General features: G+C 35.4%; 1 protein-coding gene across 1 annotated transcript in view; it reads left to right on the top strand.

Moving 5' to 3' along the window:
* DACH1 (dachshund family transcription factor 1) overlaps nt 1-24,608 on the top strand; it is a 424,979-nt gene that overhangs the window by 361,632 nt on the left and 38,739 nt on the right. The window contains exons 8-9 of the mRNA XM_077767990.1: nt 14,719-14,870; nt 23,795-23,942. Of these exons, the coding sequence (XP_077624116.1) occupies nt 14,719-14,870; nt 23,795-23,942 (300 nt within the window). The remainder of the gene's footprint in view (nt 1-14,718; nt 14,871-23,794; nt 23,943-24,608) is intronic.

Raw genomic sequence — 24,608 nt, 5'->3', positions numbered from 1 at the left:
TCTGTCTCTTTGTCTCTCTCTCAAAAATAAACATTAAGAAAAGATGAATCTTTAACTAATATATTTGTTTATAAATTTGAGAATTCTGAGTAAAATTAAATTCAGAAATAGCCTGAGAGATTAATTTATTTCATTTTGAAATACCTTTTAAGCATTTATTCATTCACTCTACACATATTTCTTGAGAGCCTTAGTAAGGCAAGGCACTATTAGAGGTAGAGGGGACACCATACCTTCAATACAGAGAGGAATTTTATTCTTAAGGAGCTTGCATTTAATGGGGAAAGACTAACAATAAAGAAATATAGATGAAAATATTCGGTAGCCATAATGCTAGAGTGATTTGAATTGAACATGCCAGGGGAATGGATAGTCACATGGGCATAAGATGATAAAATAGTTCTGTGTTCTCACGAGACGTGCATGATTAGAAAGAAGTGCCATTTCTGTAAGATGATCGCCCATGCCCGGAGCGCCCCTGACCATGGTGGGCCATGACCTCACGTCTGGCCTGCGGCAGCTCCTGCACCCTGGACCCTTACTTCTCTGACACCTGTGCCAACCTACTCTCCTCACGTTCCCTGGGTCTCATCCACACCACCCTTCCTCAGATCCCTTAACACAGCTTTCCTTTCCAGCTACGATTCTTTATCTGTGTTCTCTCTTCCACCTTGAATGCATAACTTCTTTATAATTTAAAAGAAAATTCCTCAAAATGAATCTGAGGCACCCATGCTATTCGCCACATAGAATATAAAGTAGAAGATAACAGGAAATACTTTAATGGGCCCCCCCAAAATGATTTGTGTTTTTTAATTTGGGATGTAAAACAATTTTAACATTTCAAGCAGTTTTTTGAATTGAATTTAAAAATAGGTAATAAGGGAGAACTGAGGCAGGACACCTCATTGCTGTATTCAATTTTTGTTTTACTTTGTGTGAGCCAACAGATGTGTTTTCTTAAATATAACACGCCAAAAAACTAAAACAACAATTTTATAAATCTGGCAATGTCATCTTTTTTTCTTTGCTACAAAGAACAAGTGGTTATAAATTGGAAATCAATGTTTTAAAACTTATATGTAGTAAAGGTCCGGGAATTTGCGTTATGTTTTTATGCTCTGAGACTTGCAAAATAGCAGCTGTGCTGTTCAAGAATCCCCTTCTCGCCAAGGGAAGAATGCTGACTTTGACATAAACATACACTCTTAACTTTTTATATTTCCCTAAATCCTAAAAATTAGTGCTCTCCTTTGCATTTTTATATGGCTATGTTAGAAAGCAGTTAGTTTTAAAGGAAGAAGTCATAAAATCTCAATAGGTAAAAGGGATAAAAAGGTCATTTAGTTTAACCTCCTATCAATTTCTAAGGAAGAGTTTCTATAATATTCTTGACAGGATGCGTATCAGCCTTTGCACAGACCCTCTGTCATGGTATGTCTACTAGTGCCCAGAGCAGCCAACATCACTCTCTAGTTCATGAATCAAATCTTAAAGTATTTTACACGTGTTAAGCAGTCCCTTTTCTGTATGGATAGCCACAAGGATATTTACACAATTTTTTAAATTTGGGGTTTTAAATTTTAAATTAAACTATCATAAATAGGGGCACCTGGGTGGCTCACTTGGTTAAGCATCCGACTCTTGATTTTGGCTCATATCTTGATCTCATAGTTTGTGGGTTGGAGCCCTGTGCTGTTTTCTGCGCTGATGGTGCACAGCCTACTTGGGCTTCTGTCTGTCTTCCTCTCTCTCTCTCTGCCCCTCTCCCACTTGCTCTCTATCGCTCTCTCAAAATAAATAAAAAGAAACTTTAAAAAATATCGTAAATAAGGTAGAAAAGGTTTTTTATGCTGGATTCGCATTTCTAAAGAGGCAACCCAGAGTGCAAGCATTTTATATTACGTAGCTTTTCATTCAATCAGACTCAATTAATTTAAAATGTAGACTAACCTCGGATTAAATGTATCTTTATTAGTATAAGAACAGAGGGTTTAACCAACTAGCTAGTTTTGAAGGTTAATTATTTCAGGTATTCAATCAATTGACGATAAAAATTGTGTCACAGGTCAGGCATTGAGGTTGCAGTGGTGAACAAGATGGTGAGAGTTACTTCCCTCAGTTTTTCATGTCATATACATTTAAGGAAACAAACCTGCAAAGAATTTTTTTTGTTATAATTTTCATTGAGTTGGATCATTTGGAATAGTCCCAGTGAAATGTATTAGTTGTGAGTTGTTCCAAATGGGAGAGAAAACATGAGTGGGTTCAGGACCGTGAAGCTGAAAGTGTAGCGCTACTTCTGCCCGCCATGCTTCAAGTCTCAGGAGATTGTGGCAAGGGATGTGAGAAGAATGAGGCCTAGTAAAACACACCTGTGGCCTAGAAGGAGTCATTATTTGTGATAAATTAGCCAACTTACATAAGTTAATTTATCTAGATCAGCAAGCTGTTGTCCAGGGGAGCATCTCAGCAGCCTGGTACCTGATATCTTACCAGAGCCCAGTGGTAGCCAAGAACTCCAGGAGTTTCTGGCACGAGGGTTGAGCGCAGTGACAGAGAGGAAGGTGGGAGGAGTCGGGCTGGGACCCGAAACCTAAACAAAGTTCTTATGGTGAAAAGTGAGGCAAGTTCATGGCTAGGGGTGTATGGTGAGGAAATTAAGGAGACGCTAATCAGGAGACGCTAAACTGGAACAAGTGCAAGAGATAATTTGTGGCAATACCCAAGGCTGGATTGTAGCTGATGAATGGGTAAGGCATGGAACCGGCTCCTTCTTGCAGTCAGTCCCTTGACACTTGTAACTTTTTGCTTTAAGAATATTTAAGTAGGTCTTGTTGTTTGTTTGTTTGTGTTTTTACCTAATGGAATGCATGTGTCATTTTAAACGTGACATTTTCATGGTTAAATATTTCTCACAAAGAGGGGCGCCTGGGTGGCTTAGTCGGTTAAGCGTCCGACTTTCGCTTAGGTCATGATCTCACGGTTCGTGGGTTCGAGGCCCGCGCGGGGCTCTGTGCTGACTGCCAGCTCGGAGCCTGGAGCCGGTTTCAGAGTCTGTGACTCCCTCTCTCTCTGACCCTCCCCTGCTCACGCTGTCTCTCTCTCTCTCCTAGAAATAAATAAAAATAGAAAAAAGATATTTCTCACAAAGAAAGTATAGATTTTGTTAGTAAAGTTGACATTTAATAAAGGTGTAGAACAGGGGAATTTGTAGGAGTTACCTGAAATTAGGGATGATGCTAAGTATCTATTGTACTTGTGGTGGGAAGTCTCTAATCCCAGGTGGTGAGAATCTGGAATTTCATTTCTAAGATAGATATCTTAACTCAAAAATGAATGATCACTGGGATGCCTGGGTGGCTCCTTTGGTTGAGCATCTGACTCTTGATTTCAGCTCAGGTAATGATCTCACAGTTCATGGATTTTAGCCCCACATCAGGCCCTGTGCTGACATTGTGGAGCCTGCTTGAGATTCTCTCTCCCTCCCTCTCTCCCTGCCTCTTCCCTGACTCATGCTCACGTTCTTTCTCTCTCAAAATCAATAAATAAACTTAAAAAAGAAATGAGTGATCACAAGTGTGACAGTGCAAATCTCCAGTTTGAATGAATCTTGTCTACTTAGGATGAACACTGGCTAGGTCTTAAGGAGTAAGTGAAGCCTTGATTAAGAAGGAATGAAAGAGGGGCGTCTGGGTGGCTTAGTCGGTTAAGCGTCCGACTTTCGCTTAGGTCATGATCTCGCGGTTCGTGGGTTCGAGCCCCGCGTCGGGCTCTGTGCTGACTGCCGGCTCAGAGCCTGGAGCCTGTTTCAATCTGTGACTCCCTCTCTCTCTGACCCTCCCCTGCTCATGCTGTCTCTCTCTCTCTATCTCCTAGAAATAAATAAAACATTAAAAAAAAATTAAATAAAAAAAAAGAACGAATGAAAGAAAAATGTCAAGGTTTTCTTTCTACTCTGATATAAAATAATTATAAAATTATTGCCTTTTTTTGCAATATGGGTTTCTTATGCTTGAACACATATACCAATGCATTTAAAAAATCTTACAGATAATTTATATTTTACTCCTTGGATGTTTAAAGGCTCTGAAGCAGGACTACTTAGGTTTGAATTTGGCTCCTCTCTTTACTCGCCGAGTTTTCTTGGCAAGTTAATTAACTTATGTTTACCTCTCTCTACTCATGTGTAAAATGAGTAGAACACTAGTAACAATCTAACAGAATTATTGAGAGGATTAAATTAGTTAATGCATGCAAAGTGCTTAGAACATGGCTTTCCCCACACAGCACTCAGTATATGCTAGTTATTTTGATGGTAATGCTGATGATCTGCATCATATCAAAGACTCTGAATTTTGAAAGAAAAATGAGCTAATAGAATTTTTACTGCGTAGCATTATTTTTATGTTTAAACCTTTTTATTGTAGAAAATTTCAAACAAGCATAAAATTAGTATAGAGTAATGAACCCCCCATCTACCTACCCATAATTTGGCTTTAAAAATGATCATTGCAAGCCTCGACTCGTATTATAAACTCCCCCACCGAATTCCTCCTCTCCCGCAGAGAATTTTGAACTCAATCTCCAACATATTTTACTCAATCTGTAATTTTTTTTTAATTTCCAGTGTATGTATCTTAACAATAAGGGCTCTTGTCTTTAAATCACATTATCATTATCGCTTCTAAAATTCCTGACTATTTATAAAATATCCTGTGATGCTTCAGTTGTCCTAAATGTATGTATTTTGTGGGTATGCATACCCTTGGAAGCATTCAGAATATTCTTTCCCGGTGTTTCCTCTAAATTGACACTCTAACTTTTAATGAAGAAAGAAGTGGGAATTTGCAAACTTGGGTTTGAAGAACTCTGGGTCAATCACCTATCAGACTTATTCTGTCTGAAAAATGAAAATTTACACCAAATGATTTCCAAAGATTTCTCACACTTTTTATAATCCCCTGATAATTTTAGTCTAACACCTATGTGCAAATCTGAGTTTAAATAATCTATAATACCAGAGCTACTTCATTATACTTCAGGGGGATAAGTTGGGAATTGTTCTGTTTTATTTACTTAGCAAAAGATTCATTTTCAGCTTGGAGACTCAGAAATGAACCTGAACTATGCAGAGGTGACAAGAAGAAACCAGGATATCAAACTATAGTGCTTTGTGAGGGAGCCCAGTGTTCTCGTCTTTTTCTCTTTACTTCTAAAGTAATATTAATTTTGAAAAGGCCTTGAATTGATGTGACAACTCCCCCCCCACCCTCTGAAAATTCTCAAAGCACATTTCAGAAACTCATTTTTGGCAGATGTAAATTTAAGTAAATTGGCCAAGGTCACAGCACAATAAGGGTAGAGTTATCAAGGGAATGCAGTTTCCTGCTTTTTCCACCATCCATGAAATTAGAGTAACTCCACCCCTTAAAATGAAAGGGTCTACTTTTTTTTTCTTTCTGAAATTATAAACCATGATTTGGAAATGTTTTTTTACCACTAACTCAGGCTCTCCAAAGTGGTCTTTTAGGATTATGAACTGTGCGTGCATTATTTCAACTGCTGTGACTGTATATCACAAGCAATACGATTTGCTGTAAGAGGAGAGTACATTTTTTTGTTTGACCCGAACCATCAGATTTTCTTTTCATGCAGTGTGACATGATGAAGCAGCTATCTGTGGGAACGAAACTAGCTCCCTTTCTATGGGCAAGCACAGACTGCAAAGTAGATTATTAAAGTACACAGAAATAGAAAATTAGATCAGAAGTGATGTTTTACTGTGAGGGCTTCTCCGGGCCTTATAAAATGAGAAAGAACTAACCTCGTTCTATTTCTGAGTCCTGAAAAAAGCCTCATAGCAGGCATATCACCTTTAATTAGGTTTCTGCTTTGGGGAAGCATTTTACCAGCCCCCTTTCATTTATTTTTAATGATGTTATCACTAACAGGCAAACAGTCCCTTAATAAAACAAAAACAGTTTCTATATAAAGCCTGGTGTACATGTCCTGAGTCAGTCATCTAAAAACAAACGCTGTGATTGTTTCCGTTGTGCTCTTAGAACCCTTAATGGCCCTCCTGTGCAGATATGCAAAACATCGACTGAGGAAATATAACCGTGTGTGTTATGCAGCTTTCAATAACTGTTTTCCCATATTCACTTGCAGTATCAGCAGTGAGGTTAAACCTACAGGGTCAGGGAAGAGACAGAGAGGTCAATTAAGTGGATCTTTTCAGCGTAGCTGTGCCAGCTCGTTCATCAACACTATGACTTATGACTGCACAAACACGCAGGGGTAATAGCCACCCAAAATGTTTAAAAAGTAAATGTGTGTGTGCGTGCGTGTGTGTGTGTGTGCGTGTGCGTGCGTGTGTGTGTGTGTGTGATGTTTGCTACCGTTCCATTTTTGCCAAGACATCTCAGCTGTGGCAGGAAAAAAAAAAATGTACACACAGATATCAGAGTGCGTAGTTTCATTGTCTCAGGTGCGAAAGGTGGTGAGGAGTTTGCTGTCAAGTCTCTGTTTGGAATTATTAATCTATAGCTTGATTTAGAGTTTCCTTCATGCATAGATTTTTTAAAATATAAATGCAGAAGAGTCAGAAATTAAACACTGTTTTGAGCATAATCGTAGAAAATACGCTTTCCCTTTAAAAATACAAAGTTTTCTCAGGGCACTCAGGATCGCGATTCTCCTTGAACAGTTAGCCCTGCATGGTTTCCTTATAAAACCACGTCACCTCCTCCTGCTTAATTCTTTCCCAATATTCAATGCTTGTTTCTAACACACCTTGCCACGGAGATTTTAGTTTCTTCACTCTTCCCAAACTTGTATCATCCAAATATAATCTCTTCTTTTTCTTAATAACCACTGGGTGCCATTGGAGTCCATCTTTTGGCACATAGCATTATTGAGATTATAATTGCGTGCATTTTTTAAATCTTCTTTCTAGAGCTTCCTCCTAACGCAAGATAATGTCTATAAAATTGTCTTGGCAATCAATAGAGTGGTTATCCAATAGAAGGTTATTTTTAGTTTTACTATCATGGCTGTGATGTAACCTCAGGGTGTGCCAGAGACTTACATCCTTCTCATTTCTGCCTTTTTACTGTCCAGCATTTGCCTCAACTCATCTCATTCACATATTCCTTCAACAGATATTAATAAGTGCTTACTCTGTGTTAGGGAGCTGAGATTCTATGTTCTATTTCTACCTTTAAGGAGTGGTCCCTAATTTCCATCAGCATCTCAAAGGTAAACTACACAGGAGTTAATAAGCACTGATTTAAAGGTGAAAATTGCATATATGTGCAATACGTACTTTAAAATGCATCAAATTAGGCAGAACCGTGAGTTTGGTGTCCATTTTAGTGCACCTTCATCATCCTGCCAAACAGTCACTTACAATGATCTCCTCTCCATAGTAAATCCTTCCCTTCATTCACCCCAACTCCAAATCCAGATACTGTTCCAAGGAAACTCGTAACTGTTTTTATGCTTCTGACAATCGATTTCTCCAGAATCTGTACTGTTTTCTTTCTGTGTAAGTCACCTTACCCATTTCCTCTAGGTCCTGCTGCCAGAAGAGAAGTTGATAAACTAGTTCATATCCTTTTGCCCTTTCTCAAGTTATTTCTATCATAGTTAATTTTAACTGTTCGCTGAACTAATTCAGGGTTAGTTTGTATAAGGCAACTATAATAACGTACAGTAATAATTTTATTTTCAACATAATACTTCATCATCATGAGCCTCATTAGAGAGAAATAGTGTAGAAGTCTCATGCTTATGGTACAAGAGCAAGAGTCTCCCCATGGCACATTGCAGCCAAGTTTACAGAAGGAAATGTGTAATACATGTAGCAATTTGTTAAATATTGATAGTTTATTGTTAGCATTTTATATTTTACAAAACACTTTCATATACACGATCTAATTGGATTTAAACTGTAGTCCTTTGAGTTTGTAATCATCTTTTTAATAAATAAATCAAATGAATCTCATAGAATATAGGGGATGGAATTTTTGCTCTACTATTTGCCAATACTTGCTAGAGCCAGGGCTTGAACTCACACTTTCTGAATCCAGCCTGCTTTGCTTTTCATTTTACCATAGCTGTATCCAGATTTTGAGAACTGGACTTAAAATTAAATACAGGGAATTAGCTTTCCTCTCTCATTTCCTGGATATTTTCTAAGAATTGAAATAGATACAGGAAAGTCATGCAAATAAATTTTGATGTGATATTTTGGAATTCATTATTTCATGGGAAGATGAAAATCAAAAGAAAAAAGTTTACATGACCATCTGTAATTTAAGTCTACACTCTGAATCACATTATTCAATTTTATTATTAGTTTCCATTGCCAAATTAAACCCAGAGTCCTATAGTAGGGGTGAACCAGGATTGATGATATGATTGAACTCAATTCAAATAACTGTGTCTGATGTCTGAATATAAGTTTCAAATAAATCTTTTAAACAGCAACCCTTAGTATTTTAGGTTATTCATGCCTGTACTCCAGTTGAATGATGTGGCTGATGAGTTTACATCAGTAAATGTAACTTTCTATATAATTGTGATGAAAATGTATCAAAAAGGCAAAGAAACACTCATGTTTTAATACGTAACTACTCATAGAGCCATATTCTCTAGAATTTTTGTTACCATTTTTTTTACTTTTCCAGTATGAAAATATAACATTTTCATGCAAAATCCCAGATCACTTGTAAACATTAAATACGGAGACTTTTTTATTTTGATAATGTTGCTATCTACTTACATCAGGATGAATAAATGTGAATTCCCTTAGAGCATATGGTTTTCTAAAAGTGAATATTTTTCTACTTGGAATTTATGATGTAATAAAAGACATCAGACACAAAAAGACACACACACACACACACACACAAGAACTTGAAAGAGAATATATAATTCAAACCCAAAGGGATTAGTTATGAAAATAACAACTGAGTAGATTTTATTAACAGGAAAGAAAACATTTTAAAAGTAGAGGCCCATTATTTTTTTAAACAACATTGTTCCTTAGGATATCCTGCTAAATTGTTATGTGTGATAAGATTGGATGGAAAAAAAAGCTGTCTTACAGAGGCATCAATCTTACTGATAGTCATTTATTGATATGTGACTTAAAATACAAGGAGAATCATGAGATGAAATGATGAGCAGAATGAAATATCATTTTTTCATACTTCATTGATTTTGGATTTTTTAAACATTTCCTTATCTTCTATCTCGCCTTCTCTTTATCTTGTCCATTATATTCTAATGGATCTTAATTGATTGTATGTTGTTTTAACTGTCATTATGTTTATTATACAATTATTAAAATGCTAATCAGTATTTTTCTGGTTACCAGATGAAATCACTTGTGACATTGTATTATGTGCAGTTCTATTTTCCTTTGGAAAACCACTGTGGTTCCCTGCAACTGAATTAAAATACAAGAAAGTTACAAACGACTCTTTTTTAGGAATTTAAAAATAACAAGAACTCCTTTGAGAACTGGAATAACTGCTGGTCCCCTATGGACATGGAGTACTTAACAAAAAATTGTACCCTAGTTAATGCGCCTTTCAGAAGTGCTTACTTTATTCTTAGGAGTACACACCCTTCGCTGCATCTAATTTACCATCCCAATTGTAGGGAATGCCTGCCTTATAAATGGTTGAACTTATGCTAGTTTGATAACATGAAGCAAGAAAAGTTAAGAATCTTTGTAAAAGGGAATTAGTAAACCTATATAATTAATAGTTTGCTTTGAAATTTTGTGTTTCTGTGACTCAATTCTTTTTCAGTTAATATAGGTGAAATCTCCACTCAATATAGGTGAAATGTCCACTTAACTGTTTTTTAATTTTTTTAGTGTTTATTTATTTTGAGAGAGAGAGAGAGAGAGAATGGGGGAGGGGAGGGAGGGGGGAAGACACAGAATCCGACGCAGGCTCCAGGCTCTGAGCTGTCAATATGGAGCCCAAGGCAGGGCTCAAACTCATGAATCATGAGATCATGACCTGAGCTGAAGCCGGATGCTTAATTGACTGAGCCACCTAGGCACCCCATCCACTCAACTAATTTTTAAGAATTTTATGAGATAATAGAGAATGTGAAAATTTACATCTGTGTGACACTGGAGTTTGTCTCATTCAACCTATTTTTTTTTTAATTTGAGGGAATTGAAGCCTGAAGAAGTTGTTACATGTCCAAAGTAGTTGATATATCTTGGACACTAAGTCATTTTCTATAACGTATTCCAAAGTACTCAGAATGTTATGCCTTGTTCTAGTTATCAATAGCTGTGTAACAAATTGTCCCTACAATTAGTGGCTTAAGCCATCAAACATTTAAAATCTCATCTTGTATGGATCAGGATTTGATGGAACTTAGCTGGGTGCTTCTGGTTTAAGGTCTCTCATGAGGTTTCAGCTCTGCTATCAGCCTGGGCTGTAGCCTCATCTACAGTTTCAACCAGGCAGGGGGCTTCTGCTTTCAAACCAGCTCACATGGTTTCTGGGAGGCCTCAGTTCCTTGTCATATGTACCTCCACAGGGCTGTCTCATGACAGGACAGCTGGTTTTTCCTAGGGCAAGAAATATAAGAGAAAGATAGAGAGATAAATGGAAACTATAAACTTTTTATAACTGAATCTTGGAAGGGACAGCCCAACACATGTTTTTCTGCGTTTGTTAGATCTGACTCAGATTAAGGGGGAAGGTTCTAGAAAAGATGTGATTCACAGGAGGGAGGATCATCAGAGGCCATCTTAGAGGCTACAACACACCTATCACAAGCCCAGAGAAAATATTCCCAAGTACTTGTCAAGTACATTATAAGATATATTATTGTTTAACTCTTTACAGTAAAATATCCTACAGATAATGAAATTGGAATACAAACTCTTGATTAATCAATAGTATTCTCTGTATGTTATTCTTACTGATTTTACCGTGGTCAGGTAAGATTGTGTCCTTATATTTATGAAATGTACACTTACACTTCAGGATAAAAAGGGAAGATGGTTCAAACATATGTAAACATGCACACAGAAGAAGAGAGGGAGAGAGACAGAGAAATGATTTCAAAGCTACCATGGTAAAATGCAAACAATTGGTGAATTTGAGTAAGGAGTTGAGTTAGTTTGCTAGGGCTGATTTAAAAAATTACCACAATCTTGATGGCTTGAAACAACAAAAATTAATTTTCTTACTGGAGTTCTGGAAGACAGAGGTCTAAAATCAAAGTATTCCCACCCCGCAAGAGGCTATAAAGGAGAATCCATGCTTTACCTCTGGTAGCTTTTGGTGGGTGTCATCATCATGCCTTTACTATGCCTGGGAAATTGTGATCTCTCTTTCCCTCTCCACTGTGCCTCCTCCTCTTCACTGTGGATCTCTTCTGTCTCTCTCAAGTCTCCCTCTGCTTTTCTCTTATAATGATACTTGTCATTGGATTCAGCACCCATCCTAAAGCAGGATGTTCTCTTCACCTCAAAATGTTTAACTTAATCACATCTGTAAAAATCCTCTTTCCTAGCAAGCTACCATCACTAGGTTCTAGGTATTAGGCATGGGTATGTATTTTAGGGGGCTACCGTGCAACACACTCAAGGAGTACATAGATAGGAATTCTTTGTGATTCTTGCAACCCGTGCATAAGTTTAAAATTATTTGAAAGCAAAATATTCAAGAACAAAAAACAGATTACATTGTCAAATGCTGTAATAATCTAAAGAACATGCCATCTGACAAGCTTTCTTTTAAAGATAAAACTTTAAAAACTATGTGCAGATATATCAAATTGGAATAAGGTGTTTTGTGAATTTGTGCTCCATCATTGTTCACTGTTTGAAGTCAGTGGAGATTAGGTAATGTCAAAACTCTTTTCCGTGTTGTCTGTCCTCTCAAACAGTTGCTTTAATCTTCTTAGAATGTTTAGGATATCAAAGGTCATTTCATTTCAAAAGGAAGAACTATATTCCCAATTTTACTATCTTTGTTAAGAAGACTAAATGAGACCTTCTATGATGTTAATTGCCGCACAATGACAACTTTTTAGTAGGGTCTTGAAGCCCAAAAGAATATTTTTGTTTTGTATGTTTGATCTTTGATTACTGTGTCTTCTTTTCAAAAATGTATATTGATCTAAGAATCACCCTTTATTTTTCATTTCTTTAGCCATTACTGTGCCCTAAATTTTATTGTTTCTTAGCTCCAAATTAAGGTAGAGTGGCCTTATGTAATATCTCTACTATATAAAATGACTAGTGAATGAATCCAATAATGTGAGTCTATGCTGAATGGTAGTTGAAACCATGAAGACCAAGATGAGCATAAGCTTTCCATTGAACAACTGCAGAAAAATAGATGACACACATGCATGCGTGCATGCATGCGTGCGTGTGCACACACACACATACACACACACACGTAGAACAATTTTCATCCTCTATCAGGAAAAATGGAGTAGCTAACGAAATACTGATGGAGGACAAAATATTTCACTAACTATAGGAATTAGCTACTTAACAGTTGGGATCAATCACTCCAGTCGAGATTAGGCTGCTTGAGGCTTGTAGATTGTGTTTTTCAGCATTCTGTCCTCAGTGTCTAGCACATTGTTTATGTTAAGTAAATATTGGCTATGTAAATGTGTGTGTCATGAGTGATTTTATGAATTAATTTGCACAACAGCCAAACATAGTCAAGCATAAATGTATTGAAGTTAAATCGAATAGTCATGGGAATGATGGAAATCATACTCAAATGTGGGAGTGTGTGTGTGTGTGTGTGTGTGTGTGTGTGTATACATTCATATGATGCTTTTTTTCTTGGACGATCTTTAAAGAATTGTGGAATCAGTCTCTAAAGCTGAAAGCAAACTCAGGTGGTCATCTGATTCTATGCCTCTCTTCAAGAGACAAGCAATTATTATCCCCATGATCTATTAAGCCACATTTTCTTTAGCATGTGACAGCTAAGGTGATGCTGATCGAAAAATATTGCTCTCCATTCTTAAACAATTTCACATGCACATAGATGTTTAACAAGCGCCTTTTTAGAGCTATTATGAGAAAACACTAGCAGCCTTGGTTTGGAGGAGTAATTTATGACAGCTAGGTAAAGGGTGTCCAAGATCATCTTGATCACATTAGCCATGCAGTAGCCCTACCCATGCAAGGCAGTCTTTCTTCAACCCCGGTGACAAGAGTGATAAAAAGAAAAAAAAATAGTAACGACACAGTGAGTCCTACTTTAGCTGCTTACTCCGTTTCTTCTTCTAGAACCTGCTGCCTCAGATCGCCTGTCAGTAAGTCAACAGAGAAGGGTGTGAAAGGAGAAACCACAGAGGAGTGAGTGTAGTGTGAGAAGGGAGGCAGTTAATAGAAGACCTGTGTCCGATGCTCTCCTCCCCAACCTCTCTTCCCTTTTGGTTTGTTAACTAGAAATGTGGGAAGGTGAGGGAGATGAATTTAACTTGTTTTGATATTAGTTAGAGACAGAGAGGTGTGGCTACTTCCATAATATTTCTGCCCTAGAGAGAGGTAATTGGAAAACGTGTTGTGTGGTTAGGTGTTGTAATGAAAAATAAAGGAATGATCGAGAACAGTGGAATCAAATTATAAGCATAAAGGCAAGTGTGCTGAAGTTTTTAGCCACTTGCAAAATTGGGAGATACTATCAGGACTGTGCAAATGCGTTGCTCTGATTAATTTTCCTGGGGTGCAATATGAAAATATTTATAAAATTGAGAATCCTGCCATGAATAAAATTTTCTCTGCAATATAATAAACTAAAATAAGCCATAACTTGTAGGTGTCTTGAATGAAACTGTAAAAAAAATGTTTAAATAATAAAGAACTGAGTGAGAAGAGTAAGAGAGTAAAAAGAATCCATATTGGGACATTACTCTAAGTTGCTTATAATGTTGAAGAATATTCAATAGACAAAATAAAGATTAATTTATCTTAGAGGGCTTTATGTTTGATTTTCTGAATATTGTTGTGGAAGTTGTGTTTCATTATCCTTTCTTTGGACTCTTTTTTCATGTATAAAGGGCTAGTTTTTCAATAAGAAGGTAAAAAGTATTCAGGATTAGTTGAATTAGACCTTTAGTTTTAATGATACTGAATAATTCATTTATAATTTAGGAATATATTTGATTCCAGTTTTTCTTTTTAGTCATAAAATGACAAATTTTAATTGTACATTCTTTTATAGATTCCTTATGAATATATTCGAACAAATCATCAATACAAAGGAAGGGTTAATTGAGGAACAAATATACTAATACACAAAGCATTTCTTTTATATGAAGCTCTAGAAATATTCTATTGTCAATCCAAACAGAACAAACTAAAATGAGATAATTGGGAAGGTGCCCATAAAGTCAGCCTGAGTATATTATCACAACTATATGTGAGATAATATTTGTTTTAAAAAGATTCTATGGCACTGTAAACTCAGTCTCATTAGAGACTGCATTTAAAAGGCTTATAAAGTTACTCATTAATGTTATCTTGTTGTATCTCCACAGCTTTTTCATTAAAGAAAATTCAGCAGAAAGCATTTTCTCCTGATAGCAGGAACCAATTTGCAATAAATGTTCTGGAAACCACTAGGGAAGCCATTACTGAGGTCTAATAAAAACAGACAAGCGTAACTTGTTCTATATTTTTGTTTCAATCACATACAGATGAGACCCCGCTTTCCACACCAACCGCAAGAGACAGCCTTGACAAACTTTCTCTAACTGGGCATGGACAACCACTGCCTCCAGGTTTTCCACCTCCTTTTCTGTTTCCTGATGGATTGTCCTCCATAGAGACCCTGCTGACTAACATACAGGTAGGCCTTTCTGTTACCTGTGACAAAGGAACTTGGAAGACTCCGCTGTAAATTTTTCCTGAATTCATATCCAGCTTCACCCACTCATGAGATTGCCTAAATCATGACATAGAACTTTTTCCAGCACTTCAAGATTTTGAACTTGCTACACTGATCAAACTGGTTTAGAAGTATTCAAATAGGTATACGCAGCCTTAATAAAAGCTTCAGTGGCAATGACCTGGGCATTTGAAAAAATCATTCTGCCCCAATGCTCTTCTTATTGCCAGCTGATGGGAGGAATCTAACTGTTTAAGTTTGTCTCTGATTTACTAAACGACGGCACACCAGTTCTAATAAATATTTAGTTATTTTTAAACTGTTGGCCTTCCAGTGAGGAAATGATATGTTTAGTCACTTAAAATATGTCTAATATAAAAGAATCCAAAAAATCCCTTCTCTCATAAATAAGTTTGTTTCAGTTAATAGGGTTTCTTCAAAGAACAGACTTCAAAAAGCTATACAAAACTTTGCACGGATTTCCTATGTAGTCCCCAGGATGTATATTTTACGTACAGTACATTATGAATCAAAAATACTTACAGTTAACAATAACATAGAGCATGGAGCCAAAATAATAAGAGTGTTTGGGATACAAGAAAGCATAATTCTCCTGCCCACACATGAAGCGATCATGTGGATCCCAGATGGAGATTTTTGCCCTCTACTTCTCTGTATTTGGAGTAGCTAATAGTAAGAATGTGCTTGAAGATACTGTGCTGTTACTTTTGTTGTGTTTTCTTTTTTTAAATTTTTTATGCTACTACTTCATTCTTAGTGATATTTTCCTGTACACATTTCCTACCATATTAAACGTGCTCCCAGTAGAAATGTAATTAATTTTATTTACCTCTCCAAGGACATAACAGAAGGCCTTTAATGTAACATATCTTCTCATCTATTAATGTGGCATTTTTAATACTAATGTAATTAGAGTCTCCAGAACTGTATTCAACTTTAGGTTTTATATCTCAGTAATTGAAATAAATCATCAATCTAGCCTAAACTTAATCAAGGCCAAATAATTGATTATATTTTTAAATAAACATACATTTTTTTATAAATTTGACCCATATTATTGTTTTTATGAGGTAGAGTTTTTAATGAATTTCTCTTTTGTTAAATTAAATGATTTCAGAAAATATCTGTAAACACTTCTGAATTTACACTCTGAAAATAAGGGAATAATTAATTTTGTTATGTTTAGAACTCCATGTGAAACCAAAAAAAGAGCAGAGAGTTCACTTTAAATTCTCCATCCACTTGTATGTATCTTCATTAACTAAAATGTGTTTAAGCAGCAAACTGGTCATTTAATTTCAATTTCAGCAGAGAAAACATTTCTAGATTTCATCAGTATAAAGCGGCTTGCTCATCTGAAGAATGGGTTCACAAATGGACTCTTGCATTGTGTATGAATTTCACATCTCTGAGTCACATACTGTTGGCTTGGGAGTATTTATCCACCAACCCCATGCCAGGTTTCCCAGACTAGAAATGTATCTGTGTCACCTCAAACTGTAATTATTTCTCCAAAGAGAGAAGAAGAAAGAAAAGGAAACCCCAGTTTTAAAATGCACAGATTTTAGACAAATATGTTATTGAAGGCAACTCTAGATTTAATATACTCTCTTTCTGACCTTCCCACCAGCCTTGAGGACATATTTTAGCAAGAGTTGATGATAGGACCATAGTCAAGACAAATTGTTTATTGTCAATCCCCAATCATAGGGATCTGGGTCTGTCAAAGTTAGAACACCTACAATAAGAATATTTTGTTGAAAATAAGTTATGCTTCTCCACTTCAGTGCATTCACATATGTGCACATAAGGGAAAATAAAGATTAAAAATCTTACTGAGCTCCATGCATAGGAATACACATACATATACAATACATGCATATATATATATGCATATACGTTGAAGATTAAAAATCTTACGGAATTCTATGCATAGAAATACGCACACATATGCATATATATACATATATATACACGTACACATACATACACATGTTTACTGGATTTATGTTCAGTAATGGTTTCACATCATTTTGGAAAAGTTTATGAATCCTAGTTCCTTTATTATTGCCACATTTATTGAGTTATAGTAATATTCTAGGAATGGTATAGAATGTTTAAGCAGTCATGACCCTGGCTTATTAGGCATACAGTATAAATGTGTTTGCTGTCCAAATTCCAATTTGGGTAATTACATTCTGCCTACCTCAATTTCCTCTGCAATTTCAATTATATATAATGGAGTTCTCTGCTTTCGATTTCAAAATGGTAACATACTTTTTGTGTGGTAAGTTTAAAGTTCCATATTTCGCTTAGAGATATTTTATCAGGATGGCAATGAAAAAATTGAGTTAAAAATGTTTACATGTTTCAAATCATACGATACGATATGTGAAATTAAAGCTTTATTATGTATATTTATTATTTTAATTAAACTTAAGACTTTGGGTTATATTTAAATTTAATGTAGATAAGTCTATTTTTCTTACAATTAATGACCAAAATCCCTTCAAAATAATGTGTTTAAGGGTTTATTTTCTAATACTAAATAATTCCACAAAATGATATTCTATATTTCATAAATCTCAACTTTCAGATTTGTAAAGGTTAGTACAGATGTCCATTCAGTGACATATCCAAACTGAATTTTCATAAATGATTTTTCTTTTTTGCTTTAAAAGAGGACCTATAGAGAAATAATATATACTAGCATTTTTAAATATATTATATGTACTAAATATATATACATATATATGTATATATATATATACCATAAAGTATAGTAATTTCACTTAAGTGAGTGATATGGATTCATTCCAGATTTTGCTTTTNTTTAGTATAGCTTCCTTTTTAAAACAGGTCCTTGGAGAACTCCCTTTGAGATTTTAAGTGAGGAAACTAGAATTTCAGTGTCAATTTACTGAATCTGACACCTCCGAACGTGGGCTACCCAATTAGCACACTTAAAGGAGAATTTTCAATTCTCAATCCAAGCTTTCTTGTTCTAAATAGCTACAGCTCTTTTGGAACAAATAATTTACATTGTTTATTTTATTATAAGAATAACTTACAATGACTTACAAATATTAAAATAAGAATAGGTAAATAAATTTAAAAAGAAAGGTAAAATAAGGTAGAGAATATGATATTTAGTTAGGGGTGAGGATAGCATTGAAGATAGATGCCATAAAGGGATATGTGATAGAAGTTTGGTTCACTGTGATTTAGGGAGGAATTAAATACACAAGGAAGACCTAAAAAGATTGCTCAAATCATAGAAAATGCCAGTCCCAGTTTACAACACTATGGCCTAATAAATAAACATAATCCAACTATGGTATTTATAAAGTATTCTCTAATTTCTGTGTTTGACAAAAGAAAATGAAGAAGAAGCTGACTCACTACTAAGTCCAAAGTACTCTGATTATATATCTTTCAGTCTTTACATTTCAATCCCATGGCCAATAATGTTATATTATACATTTTAAAAAAGTTAATAGTTTTTATTTGCATTTTTAATGTCATTTTAATTATACAGACAAAATGATTAGGAGGAAACTTTCAAAAAGAGAAACAACAAAACAGGACATTGGCTTCAAATTATGGGTAGACTAAGATCAGCTATATTGGTGTTACATTATATCTTTTTAATCATATTTAATCACATTTAATTAACGTGGAGAGAGCTCATTATAAAACCAAACAAAACAAAATAAAACAAAAAAACACAGTATTCTAAACATAGTTTACTATGATGATGAGAATAGCATTAATCCCTAAAAGTCTGGACTGTATACTGTACTTAGTAATTTATATTGTATATCACAGCAATAATAGTAGTGATACTAGTAAACACTAACAGTTATTGAACAATCTTAATGTGTCATTGTATAGACAAAAAATACTTCTGTGTTTGTCTTCTACTCTCAATACCCTACTACAGCATCACTTCACCTCCGACACTTGCTCACCAAAAGTCTGATAGATTTTTCCACACCAAGCAATTCTGCAACACTGGCTGGAAACCATACAATTTAACTCAATTATCTACCTGGAGATAGCATTACATCCCACAGGCTAAGAGTTCAGTCTCACAAAATTGCCCCCTACCCAAATATCAGATGACAATTCCAAGTCCAAGTTATAACGTGCTACTGACCAAGTTTAGATCAGGAGTTCCCATCACCCCACTCCTCGGTTTCAATTAATTTGCTAGAGCAGTTCGCAGAACTCAAGAAAACATTTTACTTACTAGATTACCAGTTTGTTATCAAGGGACATAACTCAGGTACAGTCAGATGGAAGAGATGCACAGGGCATGGTATGTGGGAAGGGGTACCGAACTCTCATGCCTTCTCTGAGCACACCACCTCCCCATACCTCCAAATGTTGACCAACCCAGAAGCTCTTTGAACTCTATTTGAACTCTTTTGAGTTTTTATAGAGTTTCCATTATATTGGTATGCTTGATTAAATCACCCACAGTTGTTGATTAATTCAACTTATAGCCCATCTGTCCTCCCACAGATCAGGGAGGTGGGGCTGAAGTTTCCATCCTTCTAATCACAGAGTTAGTTCCCCTGACAACCAACCCACATTCTTAGGGCTTTCCAAAAGTCACCTGGTTGAAATAAACTCTGGTGTAGTTGGGAGGGGCTTAATATGAATAAAAAATGACACCCATTTCACCTTTTTGCTCTTTTCACTTAGGAAATTCCACCCATTGTAGGACCTTTATGCCAGGATTGAGATGAAGACCAAATATATTTTTCTTACTACAAATCACCATGTCCACAGTTTATCACTGTGCTAATTCTATATAGTATTACATTGAATCATGTTTATAATCCCACGTAGTGGATCTCATTATTAGCTCCATTTTACAGATGAGTAAATGGAAGCAGACAAGTTTTTGTTCAAGGTCATACAATGGTGATGGAGTCTGGATTTAAATATAGGTAGGATAATTACAGAGCCCATGTTACCATACTGCCATATGTAATCATATAAATCACAAGATGAGTTTTGTACATGGAAGTGCTTTTGAGGGAGTGTCTGTTACTAACTGACTTTGGGAAACAGTAACCATAATACCAAACTAAGTATAGTTGTATCTCTTGTTATAAGAGCTTCTGTGAAAATGTATTGGTCGACACTGTTCTATTATATATTTGTTTGTCTACAAAAGTTCCTAGTTTCTAGGGACACTACTCTTTCTCATCCTGAAAAGAAACACTGAAAGAAAAAAAAAAGTTTACACAAGCTTGGGAGTTCTGATCTAAGCATAGTCAATTTACTAGTCTGGGATTTTAAACAAATCATCTGTTTGTTCTGGACCTTTTTGTTTGTTTGTTTTGTTTTTGTTTTTCCAACTTTAAAGGGTTTTAATTAGAATGGGCAATCACTAAAATCCCCTTCAACTAGGATGTTTACTCTCATTAGACGCAATGCATTACTGAGCAGAATTTTGTCACATTAATTCCAATGACACTCAAAGAACTTTGATTCCGATACTATCTGATTCTGAAACAATTTTTGTATAAAAAACAAACATGGTGAAGGAAGCTTTTCCTCTAGGGTCTAACTGGCAGATTAAGAAATATTTTCTTCATATCAGAATTACTGTAAGTTCCATTATACAAGCAGATATTTGTACTCTCTAGATTACATAAATAGAAGAAAATCTGCTAGATCAATTACAATGCCCTTCTGAAAAGAAATGCATATAGACTCATTCTCTAAAAAATGATTAAAATAATCAAATTTACAAGGTAGATTATTTTAGAAAGCAAAACATGTGTGCATATGACAACAGTGATGCCTCACGAGAAAGAAATTTGAGGCCAATCATCGTCTCTTATAACTGCTGTGCCATAGAGTACACTTGAAATGCATTTCTTTAGAATTGTCATTGTCCAACATCATAACTGACCTCCCCCTGGAGAAAAATTCATGCTTTAAACCTTGTGCCTTTTGCTGTAATTCATCATCACAGAATTGTCATCGCGGAATTTTGCTCAATACTGCATGTCCACGTGAGACTCAGCATTTACTGTGACCTTTGCATATGATCTACCTGGAAAATTTACAGAAGTTACACAAATCTGAAAGCACTATTATCACTGATGGTTGAAATGGTGTCCTAATGATTTGTAGATGTTGTGAACACTATTTGCTATTGCTTTTCCCAGCCCCCTGCTGCATTGAAACTTAATCGGTTTTCTGTATTTTTTGCAGCAAAGCTGTCACGGGCAGTAACATATTTTTGCATATGTATCAGTTTGGCTCTAGTGCAGATTTTTGTTCACACTGGACTCCTACTGATATGCACTGATTTAAAGTCTAAAAATGAAACTTAATTTTATATTGCTTATAAGTAGTCCCTGGAGGGTATTGGATCTTAAAGCTAGTATTTTTCAGACATAATCAGCAGGAATAGGTAATGCATTACCATTAGGGACATTAGCAGCAACTGTAACAAAAGAAAACAGTAAACATAAATGCTCTTAGCAACTTCATACCTTACAAATATTAATATAAAAATATTAATATAATATTAAATAATATTAATATAATATTAATATAAAATTACACAGATTAGAGTTACAGGTTAACATTATTCAACATGTTTACTCATGATGATTGTTTCATATTTAAGGAACACCAAAATATTGTGTTTTGTCAGCCAAGGACAATAATAGTTTAATAGTAATTTATTTTAAACAGCTACTGATAATACAACCAATCAACACATTAAGTGGTGCCAACATTGGCATCTTGCTAAATAATCTCTAGACATTGCACGGAGAGTACATCTTTCAAAGATAAGTCAACAAGAGCAATCAGAGCAGAAAATTAGAATTTGGTATCTTAGAATTAAAATACAGCTAAACTAAAGTTTTAATTGGGGTGATCTAAAAGGGCACTTGATGTAATGATCTCTTTCATTTGTTACTAATTGTTTGTTCCTGATGAAGAAGAAACATACACAGGAATGTTGCTGAATTGAGTTAAGATGGCAGTTTCCTTAGCAGCTATGTTTTATTGTTAAAAACAAAAGAGTAGGGAGGGGCAAACAGCCATGTAGAAACTCTGCAGCTTGTTTCATATCACAAGAATTATACCAGGAAATTCAGGGTCAGCCATAACAGACATGAAATAATTTATATGTGCTTGAAATGAGAAGAAAACAGCTTATGATAATGCTACATTGGTGAGCTGATCTGAGGGTTGATGAGCTAATCTACTGGGCTAACAAGTCAAGCCGGAGTGGAAATTCCAGATTCGGACTGCTTATGTTGTCTCTTGCAAGAAGGGCCATATCCTAGATCAGATCTATGAACTAGCACCAACTTTTATTTGATTTACTATTTCAACTGAAAGTTTTAATGTCTGGTGTTCACAGACCAAGGCAAAATATCTTCTACTTCAAAAAAGGCATTTTGTATTGCCGAGATGATAAGCATGGATATGTTAGCTCTAATGTTTACTAATAATTTTCTCAAGGACATTAGGAGAGAACACGTGCAGAATACTTTTAATATGTTTTCATAATCTCATTTTCAAGAATTTCAGAATATGACTAAATTTTTAATTATCAAAGAGTAAATCAACCTACATACGTATATGTATATGAGATTCCATTATCAGTTGTATAAATACTTTACCATATACTCTTGAGTTATACTGTCAAATAGTCCCCTAAAAGTTATTCTCAATTTATTATAATCATTTTAAATAACTTTTTAAACATAATGCACTGTTAATCAGTAGGTTTTGGATCCCTTACATGTATTATATGTGTCAAGAAAAATATACCAGTGTTATAATTTCTACTCATCAAATTTTTGGAATTTCCTATATAGCAGGCATTCTCTGGGCCCTAGGGACAAGTATCAACTGACAGAAAATGTCCCTGCCTCAGGGAATGTACATTTTAGTGGAGGAGACACAGCATAAAGCAATGAAAGAATACATACATGACAATATTACATAATAATAAATGATATGGAGAATTCTGAGGAGGGAATAATGAGACGGGTTGGAGGGCTATTCCAGAAAGAGTGGTATGAAAAAGTCTTTCTTGAGTGGCAACTACACAGAGGTGAAATGAAGTGAGGCATAAGCCACACAAAAAATGGGAGGAAAAGCATTCAGGAAGAGAACAGAAAGAGCAAAATCCCTGGTGCAGAAATCAATTTTCTTGAGAAATGGAAAGATAAGCATTATGTCCAGTATAATCTCAGTCGGGAATTGTAGAAAATGAGTTCCAAAGGATAGGTGTGTGCTGCTAGGACCCCGGGGGATAGCGTACACCATGCTGGATTGTCACTCCTCAGCTCCTGTTTTACCATGCTGATGTGCTGCCCGCATTTAGCTTTAGATCTGGATATTCTAATTAGAGGCAATCAAACCTGCATGGCAAAAACATGTCTTCCTAGGGGCGCCTGGGTGGCTCAGTCGGTTAAGCATCCGACTGTGGCTCAGGTCATGATCTCATGGTTCGTGGGTTTGAGCCCCGCGTCGGGCTCTGTGCTGACAGCCAGCTCAGAGCCTGGAGTCTGTTTCCGATTCTGTATCTCCCTCTCTCACTGACCCTCCCCTCCTCACACTGTCTCTCTCCCTCTCTCAGAAATAAATAAAACATTTAAAAAATTTTTTAAAAAGCCATGTCTTCCTAATACAATTTAATTAGATTTAGGAATTCCATGCTTTAGTTACAGTACTTGTTCTAGTGAATAAAGAGTGAATGTACAAGAATGAAGGGATTTGATAAGTTGGTTCCTTTTTAAAGATGCTTTTAGTAATGAATGAAATGTACTTTCACCAAAATATTACAATTTCGAAATGCCTTCTTTGTACAGGGGCTCTTGAAAGTTGCCATAGATAATGCCAGAGCTCAAGAAAAACAAGTCCAACTGGAAAAAACGGAGCTGAAGATGGATTTTTTAAGGGAAAGAGAACTAAGAGAAACACTTGAGAAGCAGTTGGCTATGGAACAAAAGAACAGAGGTATTTCTAAACTTCCAAATGAATGTAGTACTTTATATAAGATATTTAACAGAACAATATTATGTTTTGTGATTTACTAAGAGACTACATAGCTTTTTTGTTAATTTACTATCGCTGAAGTTCACAGAAGGATTTGAATCCTGGGCTCATTGTATTTTTTTTTCTTCTCCAGAGTACATGGTTTCTCTTCTGTTCATACCTCAGGGAATTGAAATATATCTATTTTACCGTTATTCACATCATTTTTATTGCTCATAGAGCTTAACAAATAAGATAAAAATTAGCTCTGATGACAGCCATGAAGAAAAATTTTGCATTTATTTACAATTTCCCTTTAAAAACTTAAGAGATAAGTAATAAAGCTAAAGTAGAAAATACTGATTATTCAAGCGAAGAAGATTTAGTAAATATTTATCAACTGAAATTGAAGACTGTTGAATATCTGAACAAATGATCGAGTTGAGTGTTTGTATAATTTTCTGTCTGAATGGTTCATTTTTCATCCAACAAGGTCAAGTACACATTAATGTATAAACCAATATGAATTTTTATTGGGTAAAAATAATAATATTACCAATCTACGAATTCCCTCTTCTAACACACTTTACAGGGCATGTACAGATGATTTTGAAGGTCATTCATATGTGGGTGTTTATACTATGTATG

Source organism: Crocuta crocuta, unplaced genomic scaffold (genome assembly GCF_008692635.1).
Source record: "Crocuta crocuta isolate KB4526 unplaced genomic scaffold, BGI_CrCroc_1.0 scaffold115, whole genome shotgun sequence".
Lineage (NCBI taxonomy): Eukaryota > Metazoa > Chordata > Mammalia > Carnivora > Hyaenidae > Crocuta > Crocuta crocuta.
The sequence above is the reverse complement of the archived record's forward strand: the minus strand, read 5'-3'. Positions and strand labels throughout refer to the sequence as shown.